At 42.9% G+C, this 12,297-nt stretch overlaps 1 protein-coding gene across 2 annotated transcripts in view; it reads left to right on the top strand.

Annotated features, from left to right (window-relative positions):
* The window catches only part of DCP1A (decapping mRNA 1A), a 46,675-nt gene extending 37,221 nt beyond the window's left edge, over window positions 1–9,454 (top strand). Inside the window, exons 7-9 of one of the 2 annotated variants that reach the window (XM_006754673.2) lie at window positions 2,310–3,059; window positions 6,309–6,527; window positions 7,015–9,454. In XM_006754673.2, coding sequence (XP_006754736.1) covers window positions 2,310–3,059; window positions 6,309–6,527; window positions 7,015–7,095 — 1,050 coding nt within the window. In that variant the 3' untranslated portion in view covers window positions 7,096–9,454. The remainder of the gene's footprint in view (window positions 1–2,309; window positions 3,060–6,308; window positions 6,528–7,014) is intronic. The other variant, XM_015571098.1, reaches the window with a different exon arrangement.
* The last annotated feature ends 2,843 nt before the right edge of the window (window positions 9,455–12,297 follow it).

The raw sequence follows: 12,297 nt of genomic DNA, 5'->3' as shown, positions 1-12,297 counted from the left end.
TCGCCATATAGCTTTATTTTGTTAATATGAAGTAGGTTTTAAATCATTAGAAATAGCTATTTTTAAGTGTAAGTGTAGAAACATTCCAAATGTAAATAAAGGTTGTTTTAGTTTAAAAGTTGATTGATGGTCCACCAGGCAGGTAAAAATTGCTGCCTAGATCCTGACATTCTTGAAGCATAAGGTGTATTTCATGGGGAGGCTTCTCCATGTCCTATTGTTCCTTTTCTTATAACTTAAAAATAGTATTCTTACCTGGGAAAGACTTAAATTTCTGGAAAATAGCCTTGATATGGTCTATGTTTTTTAAAGCAGTTATATCTAAATGTTGGTTTCTCTCCATACATATAAATCTATATACATATATAACAGAATGTGGTGGTAAAGATCTACGTAATTTGCATCAATAAATAAAAATCAGTGTAGTTTTCCAGCACATTTTTTTGCCAGGCATCTTGATCATTTTGTTTTAAACATAATGTGTATAAAAAGGAATTAACCCAAATCAAAAATGGGCAAAGGACTTGAATAGACATTTCTCCTAATAAGATAAACAAATACCAACAAAGATTGGCAAGAATATGGAGAAATTAGAACCCTCTTGCACTGCTGGAAGTAACGTAAAATGGTGCAGCAGCTGTGGAAGACAGTTTGGCAGTTCCTCAAAAAGTTAAGTGTAGAATTATAATATGATCCAGCAATTCAGTTCATGGACATATACCCAAAAGAATTGAAAACTATGACTAAAACTGATATATTTACATTAATGTTCATAGCAGCGTTATTCACTATAGCCAAAAGGTGGAAAGAACCCAAGTGTCAATCATCAGATGAGTGAGTAAACAAGATGTGATATATGCATACAGTGTAATATTATTCAGCCTTAAAAGGAATGAAATTCTGACACATGCTACAGCATGGATGAACCCTGAAAACATGCTAAATGAAATAAGCTAGTCCTAAAAGGACAAATACTGTATGATTGCACTTATACAAGGTATCTAGAATAGGCAAATTCATAGAAACAGTAGAATTGAGATTATTAGGGACTATAGGTAGGGTGGTAGAGAGAGGAGAAAAATAATTATTTGCCACTGGAGAATTCCTTTACTTAAACAAACCTCTTGTCACATTAATTTTTCAAAATATGTTATGTTAGCTTTTAAAAATTAATAAGAATTCTCTTCATTGAGTATATTCTAAGATAAAATTGTTTGATATGAAATCTCAGTTCTTTACAGCTGGGGAGGCTCCTGCCTCTTCCTCAACAACAGTTACTTGGAGTTGCCATCATCTTCCTCAAACCTGCTCTGCCACCTCACCCAGCAGCTGACACGTCCTTCACTTGTAAACTGCCTGCATCCTCTGTCCTCAGCACTGGCCTCTTCTCCTGTTGTCTCTCCTTGACAAAGCGGGGAGAGAGAAAAATGATGTGAGAGAGAAACATTGATCAGCTGCCTCCTGCATGCCCCCTATTGGAGATGGAGCCTGAAACCCAGACATGTGCCCTGACTGGGAATCAAACCGGTGACCTTTTGGTTCTTGTGGACGATGCTCAGTCCACTGAGCAACACCGGCCAGGCAAATGCTTTGGCTTTTTTTGAAGATTTTGTGACTTGGGAGTAGAATGAGAAAGGCCTATTTTTTTTTTAATGATTACATTTGTTTTCTGATATTTGAGACCCAGCCGAGGTGCAATGCCTAGCTTTGTATCAAGAGTAGTCAAAATAAAAGTAGGATTACTTGATCAGCATTTGGTCCCTCTGTCCTCCTGAGTGTTATTTCCTTACATGTGTTACTGACATGGGGCAATAGGCACAATTAACTTTGTAATAAGGTAATTGTCCCCTCACCTCATATTAGTCATTTGCCCAGGAAAAAAGTGAACTCTAACACTATTATCTGGAGTCCCTAAAATTTGAATTTTATTACTAGTGCATGTTTTTTGTTTTTGTTTTTGTTTTTTTGAGAGACATTAATTTGTTGTTCTACTTATTTATTCATTCATTAGTTGATTCTTGGATGGTCCTCCTGACCGGGGATCAAACCAGGAACCTTGGTGTATCGGGACAATGCTCTAACCAACTCAGCTCCCAACCAGGGCTACTAATGTAGATTTCTACCCACCAACCTGGGGAGACTAGATGCATCTTGGCCTTAATCACTGGTACATCTTCACTTTGTTCCATTTTCTTATTTTCAGACTCCATCCGTCCTTGCTTCTGCACACTGTTTTTGATTGATGAAAAAGTGTGGTTACACTGGTTTGCAAGAGATGTCTTTCATTGGTGGTTTTGTTTGTTTTCCAGTCTGCTCCATCAGGACACAAACACCTGACCGTGGAAGAATTGTTTGGAACCTCTTTGCCAAAGGAACAGCCATCAGTTGTGGGTCTGGATTCAGAAGAAGTGGAGAAGCTGCCAGGAGATGCCCCTCAGAAAGAACTCAGCTCATTCCTACCATTTTCCTTTGAGCAGTCAGGAGGGACTCCTCGGTCAGAAAACCCGGGTGCCCATCCCGCTGCCCACCACTCAGCCCAACCTGAAGTCACTGCCCCGGTGCTAATCACTCCTGCCTCCATCTCACAGTCCAATGAAAAGCAGCTCCCAAGCTATGCGATCCCATTGCACCCTGGGCTCAGCCCCACTCTACCAGCAGAAGCTCCTGTACAGGTTCCCCCCTGCTTACCCCGAAACACCACCATGATGCAGGCAGTGAAGACCACGCCAAGACAGAGGTCTCCACTCCTGGGTCAGTCAGTCCCCGAGCTGAGCCATGCCAGTCTGACTGCCAGTCAGAGCCCCTTCAGGGCCCCTCTGAGCCTGACAAATACTGCTGGGACAACCCTCCCAAGTGTTGATCTTCTCCAGAAACTCAGGTTGACCCCACAGCATGACCAAATACAGACACAGTCGCTTGGGAAGGGTGCAGTGGCACCCAGCTTTCCTCCAGCAGCTGGCCAGCTGGCCACACCTGAGAGCTTCATAGAGCCTCCTCCTAAGACAGCAGCAGCAAGAGCCTCCACCGCCCTGAGCAACATGGTGCTTGCTCCTCCTCAGGTACTGCAGGAGGGTGGTGCTTTAACCGAGTGGGGGGAACTGGAAAGACCATATGCTTTTACCGATTTTAGAGGGAGAGCGATAGAGAGAGAGAAACATAGATGAGAAAAACATTGATTGGCTGCCTCATGCACGCCCCACACTGGGGATCGAGCTCCCAACCCAGCATGTGCCCTGACTTGGAGTCAAACTGTGACCTCCTGGTTCACAGGTCGATGCTCAACCACTGAGCCACGCCACCAGGGCAAGACAGAGTCATTTTATTTTATTTCATTTATTTTTAATCTTCATCCAAGGATATTTTTCCATTGATTTTTAGAGAGGGAAAGACAGAAATATTGATGTGAGAGAAACACATTGATTGGTTTCCTCCTGCACAAACCCAACCAGGGCCCAGGCAAGGGAGGAGCCTGCAACCAAGGTACATATCCTTGACCAGAATCGAACCCAGGACCCTTTGGGCCACAGGCTGACACTCTATCCACTAAGCCAAACCTGCTAGGGCCACTCCCAGCAGAACTTACACATACTGTGTTCTTTAGAAAATGGGAGCTCTTATCAGGATGGCACTGGATAACACTTTTGGCAAAGACTTCAGGATCCTGGTTTTGCTGCATAGACCAATGTTTAAAAAAAGAGAGATGAACAGATGTAGCACGTTTCAATAAGGATTTCCTAGTTACTGAGGAAAATTGTAGGTTAGCAATAGGAAACGTTAGCAACTAGTCCTAGATTCCTGATGGAAGAGGCTGGCAGGAACTTGTGACAGTGTAGCTGATGATGCAACAGGATGAAAGCTTCAAGACAGATTCTGACCCTCTTCATACCCCAAGGAGCTGTATGCAAAGCCTTAACTGTCTGAGGAAAAAACTGAAACCTGTGACTTTTGTAAGAGCTGCTGTTTCTATTGAGTCTGCAGATGTGCGAGGTCCTGGCAGCACACCTCTGGATGAGGCACTTTAAATTTTGGACAGGTAGCACTAAATGGCCCTTATCCAGAGTCACGCTTACACATGCGAAGTCTTGTCCTCATTCACTGGGAGAGAAAGAACTTCTAGTTGTAGAGCACACACATTAGAACTCAATGAAGCCCCGGCTCCTAAAATTAGATACTGCCAGGTAACTGAGAAAATACACATACATATGCTGCCCTTGAAAGGAGGCATTCAGGATTGAGGCTGCACTCCCACAGCAACAGGAAGAGTGGCAGCAAACGCATTTTAGGGCACAAGACCTGTTACATAGGACACTCTCCTTCCCCCTTGTGCTGCAGAGAACCTCAAGAGAACTGGCCCAAAGTGACAATTTAATAAGCTTCAAACCTGGGATGCTCTGTGGCACCCTAGTGTGCCTGCACAAGGTAGACACTGAATGAGGACTGAAGGAGTTGGGAGTTGAACAAAGCTTGGGATAATTTGAGTGGTCCTGTCAAATGAGGACTTCTGTAACTATCAGGCAGAAACAAACAAAAAACCCTAAAATGGCCCGGCCAGGGTCGCTCAGTGGTTGAGCATCAATCCATGAACCAGGAGGTCATGGTTCGATTCCCCGTCAGGGCATAGGCTGGGTTGTGGGCTTGACCCCCAAAGGGTCCCGGGTTCCATTCCAGTCAAGGGCACATACCTTGGTTGCAGGCTCCTCCCCGACTCGGGCTCTGGTTGGGGCTCTTGCAGGAGACAACCAGTTGTGTTTCTCTCACATTGATGTTTGTCTTTCCCTCTCTTCCACTCTCTCTGAAAGATCAATGGGAAATATCCTCAGGTGAGGATTAACAACAACAAAAAGTCCTGGGTGTGAAGTAAAGCACTGTACTTGACTGAAAAGTTCATGGCTTTCAAGCTAGACTCTCATAGATACCCTTCGTAGGCCAGGCTCCTCTGCGACCCCAGACAGTTCATTACTGTGGCCTCTGCCGACTCGAGTCATCGCTGTGTGGATGTTTTCCCTGACTGTACACGAGCAGGGTCAGCCACAGGGCAGACATTTGCTCAGTGTTTGTGAATGGGGGGTGACTGCTCAGAGCAGAGCAGCCTGCTTCTCTGAGTAGGAAATACGCTTTGCCCTGGAAGAGCTGTGATGTCCCAGTTAGCAAAGGGCAGTGACACTGCCTGCCAGTGCTCTCCTTGGCTTCCCGTTGCCCTGACGACAAAGCCTCCAGGCCTGTGCGCTCTGTCTTGTTTATCCTCCCCTGCCCCATTTTTAAAAATTGCCCTCACCTCAATTACCTGCCAACCTTGAAAATGCACTTTTTTTTTCATTTCTAAAATTTTACATTCCCATTTGCCTTTGAGCCTTTTCATTTCGCCTCATGTCTCAGATTTTACACTAAAGCCAGCTTCTGACTGGTCTTGTCAGCCAGTCTTTTCTGTAGCTCGTCCTGCTACATGGTGATTGGCGGGATCTCTCAGCCTGATGCTGCACACACAAAAAAAGCTAAGTGGCTCAGACACCAAAATTATACCCACAAAACTGTGTCAGGCTCTTTGCTATTTGTACATGAGGAGGGTGGCAGATAGAGAAATGTAGATCTCTTGTTGATTATAGCAAATATGAGAATTATTAAAACTGATTATTCTTAGCTTAATATGTTCTGATGGTTAGCCATTACTAGCTTAGAACCACATCAAAATGGGGAAGGAGGTAGAGTTAGTTTTATTTTTAAGAAATTCTATCTTTGATACCAGCAGTAGTATAGTAAACATATTGAACACTACAAAAGAAACAAATGCTATGTAACTGGATTTTTTTAATTCTCTTCTTGAAGTAAAATTTACATATACTAAAATGCAGATTTTTAGGAGTTTTAACAAACGTCTATCCCTCGAGTAACCTCACCCAATCACAATATGTAACATTGCCATCATCCCTAACTTTTTCTCATGTCCTCTTTTCAGTCATTTTCTTGCCCCCCCCTAAAAAATTTACATTTTAATTTATCATAGGATTGTTCTTTCTGTGTGTACATACCATGCTGGTTATTCATCATATTCCCCTTTAGTGATCAGACTTGGCTTCTCATAACAACTCTACAGAATTCTTAACACATAAATGGGCTCCTCATCCTTTAGCTGACACGTTTCCTAACCAGACATAAATGCTTCTACTAAATGCTTATCTGAACTTCAAATAGTTAGCGTTGGACTCTGCTCCAGTCTCCTTCTGCTTATCGGGTTATCGGGTGTTGCTTACTTTGAGCCTGGCTGCTGGCTTCTGCACTTTGATACAGTAATGACCATTGTTCCCCTGCAGGTTGCAGGTCCCCCCGTGGTTACTGCAACAACCGCTGTGGTGTCTTCAGTGCTGCTGTCCCCGAGTGTTTTCCAGCAGACAGTGACCAGGGCCACAGACCTGGAGAGGAAAGCAAGCTCCCCTTCGCCCCTGACAGTTGGAACGTCGGAAAATCAGAGAAAGCCTTCCATTATTCTCAGCAAGTCTCAGCTCCAGGATACATTAATACATCTAATTAAGGTATGTAGTCTTTGAATTTTCATTCTTTAATTTTAAAAAATTACAAGTTTTAGAAATTAGGTCAGTAAGTTAATGCAGGACTAGATGGAAGTAATGTTATTCTCTTCCTGAGCTTATAGGTGGAATAATATGTGAGTGAATTATTAATCATGGTGTTTCTGGATGGTAAGATTCTATGGGTAACTAGCTATACAAATCATTTATAACTAGTTACTCACACAGCTTTTTCCTAAGCTGTTATCAAGGATGTGAGTTCTGCCCTGGCTGGTGTGGCTCAATTAGTTGAGCATCATATGCACCAAGAGGTTGCAACCTGGTCAAGGCACATGCCCAGGTTGCTGGCTTGGTCCCTAGTAGGGAGTATGTAGGAGGCAGCCGATGGTTTCTCTTCCTCTCCCTTCCTTTCTCTAAAAATCAATACAAACATATTTTTTTAAAAATAGGACGTGAGCTCTGATGAGGTAACTGACATTACCATCTCTTCCAGAATGACTCCAGCTTCCTCAGTACACTTCATGAAGTCTACTTGCAGGTTCTGACCAAGAACAAGGACAACCACAACCTATGACTGGAGCAGAAACCAGCCTGAAAACAGAATGTCAACCTCAGAAACAAATAGGCCTCATCATGAGAACTTCTGAACAGAACATGGAGTTTCTAGAATCCTGAAATTGAGCCTATGAGCAAGAGACTCATTCCTTAAGAATGTTTCCCAAGTGACGTTCTCAGTGATAATGGAGGTTTCACTGTGAAGCATCACCAGCAGACCTTTGTTTTGACAAAAAAAAAAAAAAAAAAAGACCATTGTGTTAAGTTGTGTGGGTGTTTTCATCAGCTGTAAGCACCTGTGAAATAAGGAGTCTGAGTTTCAACTGCTTTCGCTTTCGAAGTCTTAGGGAGGAGGGTCCCCAGCCTTGCCGCAGTCAGAGTTCAGCCCAGCCTGTCCCCCCTTCCCCCTGTCCCCCCCAGGAACCTGAGCATTAGGCTGAGAGTCAAGTTTGAGCAGCGCAGAAGCCAACTCTGTGCAGTGTCGTTTCCAGTTGTAAGGATCAGAATTTAAATGGGCAAGTTAGGACTGGTTTGTTCAAGTGAAATATATTTTATATGAGTGCTCCATTTGGGCCTTTAAAGTCCTGAAAATTGTGTTTTGTTTGTAAGAGTCCTTAGTGCTGACATGCAGCAGGTTCGTTCCCATATGGTGGCGAGAGAGCAGGCACGTCACACCTCTGAAGCAAAGGCTGAGGCTGGTAAAGCTCAAATTCTATCAGAAATCTTCACGTTAAGTTAAACTCTCCAGTGGTTTTGAAAACGTTACATTTGTGTGTGAAGCATAGCCTTATTTTCCTTTTCTGTGTAAACACAGAGGTCTTTGTTGATTGTTTTCCTTAACACTTTGACAAAGGACCAGTGGACCAATCTGACAAAGCCATTCTGGTTCCATTCCTCGAGTCTACTGAGAATAATGTTGAAGCTATGCAGAAAAGGGAGCTGTTACTTACACTGCCCTTACCTTATTGTAGTATACAGAGTTCAAGCAAAGCAAATTCAGAACTTTACCAATGTATTCAGGCTGTGAGTACTTTTGCAGCCAAAGTGTGAAAATATGTAAAGATGCTTTGTTATGCTGCTATTAATCTGCCAGGATTTATATTTATTCTTTTATGGCATGTAATGGTGATTAGTAATATTTTAATGTAGATTTGGGTTTATTTCAGCAATAGTAATTTTAAGATATTCTTTGAATGAAAATGTTTTTGTTTCTATGATACAGGTCATTTTGTAGTATTTAACCAATTAAGATGCACTGCTTACTTTTCTGAGCACTATTTAATGATTGGGTAAAAACCCTAGTGGCCCAACCAGCTAGCATAAGGATTAGCTGTGAATAATGCTGACAGATGTGATAGTTCCTCGGGAGCAATCAGTTAAGCTTTAATGGTAACTCAGTCATAAGCCCATAGATTTTGTTTCCTAGTTGAGATTTTAGAAAATTACCTGTGAATTGCATACTTGTTTTAGTTTGGTCTTAGTTTTTTAGCATAAAGAATGCTTTGTTTGATTGGCTTTATTCATCTAAACATGCTTCTCTGGCAACTTTTCTGCTTCTCAATTTAGTGTCTTCTATTGCATCTACTTAGTTATTTGTGAATTGTGCAAAAGTCAGGAAAACTTATAAGTTCTCATACTCAATTAGGAATAGTTTGTTTTCAAAGGTAGTGTGTAAGTTCAGCAACCAAAAGTGAATTGCTGGTGTGTCACAGGGAAAGGGAAAGTTACAGTAGGATACAGAGAGTTACTGACACCAGGAGACTGTCCACAGAGCCACACGACTGTTCTCAGAAAACAGTTGCACCGGTAGGTTTGATCACACCCAAGAGTAGTCTCAGTGGGCTTTGGTAAGCAGAAGAATCAAGGGATTCTGGTTATAATTAGTAGACATTTGAATTGACATGGTGATTTGAGTATGTATAATATTAGGAGAGTTGAGAGAGAATATCCTAAGAGGGTCTGTAATCAAATCTGTTCATTTTCACCCTTTAACCCAAGGGAATAAATATGATAGATGGAAAAGAGAATCTGTGATAAGGTTTCCTTAATGTGAAAGTAAATTTTAAGTGCCCAAGTCATGGAGATTTGAAAAGGTGATGCCTGTTTCAACTCCTAAATTTAAATATTCAGAGCATGTATTCAAACTTCAGAAGCCAGAACTTCACCATTATGATTACCTGGAAGTTTGGGCCAGAATGAGTTCCTAAGAAAGTCGGGCCAAGCCTGGATAGTTGCAGTGAGATGATCCTGGCCCAGAAGTCCGTTCAGTTGCCTTATTCCTTTCAGGCTCACTGTCCAGAACCTCGTGCTAGCTTGGGTTGCGTGTTTACATTGCTACCGTGTCTTTTCTGGAACCTTAGTTGAATCGTAATGGACACCAGAACAGAGAGGCTTCTTGCTAGGCTTGCCAGGGGTGACCACTCTCCTGTTGTGGTTAATGTGCTGTTTTGAGTGGACTCCCAGACGACCTTACTCCTTAGGCAGAAGCTCCTCCTCACTGTGCATCTCCTGAGATTTGTAAGGTGTGACTTGGAATCCTGTGTTTTCAAATGACGGTCAGTGTCAGGAGAAGCATTCCGTGCTGTCGGCATGTGAGTGTCCACCGCTTTCCTTCTGAGGCTTTGGGTCACCGCCTGGTGGTTGAAGAGCCGAAGTTGACCTGGGTCCTCCTCTGACTAAGGATGCGCAGGCTTTGTGTAGGCTATGTCTGCCCCAGTTTTGCATGTCAAGCATTTGTTCCTTTTCCACCTATGTTTTCCTATAAAAATTGTAAACCCCATCAAATCCTCTGGTTAAATATTTTTAAACAATGCAGCTTTATTACTCTCCTCCCCAAAGAATGTAGTTGGAAATTTTCTCATTTTGGTAGTAGAGGCCATAACTGCCATTGTATTACTAATAATGCAACATGAAATTGAAGGTGCCTAACTGCTTAAAGAAACAAAATCAGCCATCATACTGTAACTCTGGGCAAATGCAGAAACACGGAGGAACGAAAGGCGGTGCAGGCACGCGTGGGCCCCGTCCGCGTGAGTGACGGCCAGGAACCACAGGGTCGTGTGTCCTGCGTTCTCGCTGCACATTTGCTGCTGAGCATGTGTTGCTCTCTTACCTGCCTTCGGTTTTCTTCGCTTGTATTCAAAGTACCTTGTGCCCTGTGTTTTCAGGTGCCTAAAATGTTAAGATCTGCACCAAGTAAAGCAGCTAACACTGGGCTTTTTGAAAGCTGTGTCCCTGAGTGTGCTGGGGCCTCAAGGAGCCTGTTTTTCAGCAAGAGAGATGTGTGCAATGTTTCACTTGGTTTTATATTTGATTTGATACCTTCATTAAATGCTGAGATGCAATATCGTTCACGTAGAGTGGGGAAGATGCAAGATTGTGTTTCCCTTTTACCTGTGTGATTCTGTGTTCTAACTGGTTTTTATTCTGTACCACCGCTTTGGCCACATGGCTGTCGTGACTTTCAGTGTCCCAGAGTCCCAGCTCCCCGAAACACTGCGGGGGAGGGGAGCTCTGGAATTACAGCGAGATTTTTGTTCCATGAGCGCAATACTGCATCATTAACATTTTTAATGGTATGAATTTTATACCATCTGTGTATGTTTGCAAATATTAAGTTATTACATGTTTTCAAATGAGCATTTTTCATCCTAAATTTTATATGTTTGCAAATATATTTTTTTAATAAAAGTTCGAAACCAAGTTTTATCACCTAATAAATTTTAATTGTGTTTTTATTTAATTTATAGAAATAGAATCTTTTGAATGAGTTGGTCCACTTTGCCAGAGCCTAATACTGGTGAGATGGGGTGGGGCGAGAGAACAAAACTGACAAAACCTTTGTCTACCTGCTTCCATCCTGTTCCAGCCCGTTGGCTCTCAGACCACACGATTCCCAGGTCAGAAGCCTTGAATGAGTGGACTTCCAAAGAATTTCATCCCCTCCTGTTTCTATCTCTAATGTGTCCCTGCCCCCAGACATTGCCCCTCCTAGGCCTCTCCCAGGCCCGGTTCTTTCCCCCAAATAGAGTTAATAGAGAGGTTCCCATCCTGCCGGCACTTCCCCACATGGAGGAGGATACAGTTCTAATCATGACCAGAAACACAGTTTATAAGAAACTTTACAGTCTGGGTCATTTCCCAAAGTCATTGTTTCATGTGTATTGAGCTGTCAATGTGTGCCAGGCATCTAGGAAGGTAAGGAAGGAAAAGGAGTGAGGAAAGTAAAATGTGATCATTGTGGGAAATAAAGAAAAGCTTAGCCCTAACCGGTTTCGGCCAGACCCTGCTCCCTGGCCCCCTTTGTGTGGGAAGCGCCTGCCTCGCCGCCCTTGGATGGAGGCCTGTGAAGGAGTGAAGAACTGTGGTTGTGCCTGTGGCCAGGCCATGCTCGGCCTCCTGCCCTTGTGGATAAGCAGGAAACATATTTACGTACCAGAATCTAAAACCCTCTTTGTCTGTAATAGCACAAATAATGCAAGACCCACCCCCCCCGCCCTAGACAGTCCCCTAGCCTCCTCCTCCCCAGTCACACATCAATGTTTTTCTCCCTTCAGCTGTCTCTCAAAATTGATAAACATATCCTCCATAAGGATTTTAAAAAATGTGTTAATCATATATCTCCCTAATAATTGTTAACATTTAATGTTTCCAAACAAAATTCTCCCTAAAATGTTTGCTATACCTTCCTTCTTTCTTAGAGCATATACTAACTCTTGCCTTATAACTATTTTTTTATAAACACACACCAGTTATCATTAATGTTGCATGCTTATTCAACAGGTAAGGATTGCTGTCTCATTTTCTGTTGTTGTTTTTTTGGGGTGGTTGTTTTTTGTTTTTGTTTTTGTTTTTTTCTCTCATTATTTTCTTTTTTTTTTTAATATATTTTATTGATTTTTCACAGAGAGGAAGGGAGAGAGACAGAGAGTCAGAAACATCGATGAGAGAGAGACATCGATCAGCCGCCTCCTGCACATCCCCCACTGGGGATGTGCCCGCAACCCAGGCACACGCCCCCGACCGGAATCGAACCTGGGACCCTTCAGTCCGCAGGCCGACGCTCTATCCACTGAGCCAGACCGGTCCCGGCTCATTATTTTCTTGATCTGCACAATAACCCATTTTAGGGAGAAGGAAGTTGAAGATGAGAGTGATTGAGGTATATGCCAAAGGTGGGTCAGGACCTGAAGCCAAGCAAACCAGAGAGCTGGTCTAGAAT

Source organism: Myotis davidii, unplaced genomic scaffold, assembly GCF_000327345.1.
Source record: "Myotis davidii unplaced genomic scaffold, ASM32734v1 scaffold111, whole genome shotgun sequence".
NCBI classification, from domain to species: Eukaryota; Metazoa; Chordata; class Mammalia; order Chiroptera; family Vespertilionidae; genus Myotis; species Myotis davidii.
Note: the sequence above shows the minus strand (reverse complement) of the source record. Positions and strands in the feature narration are given on the sequence as shown.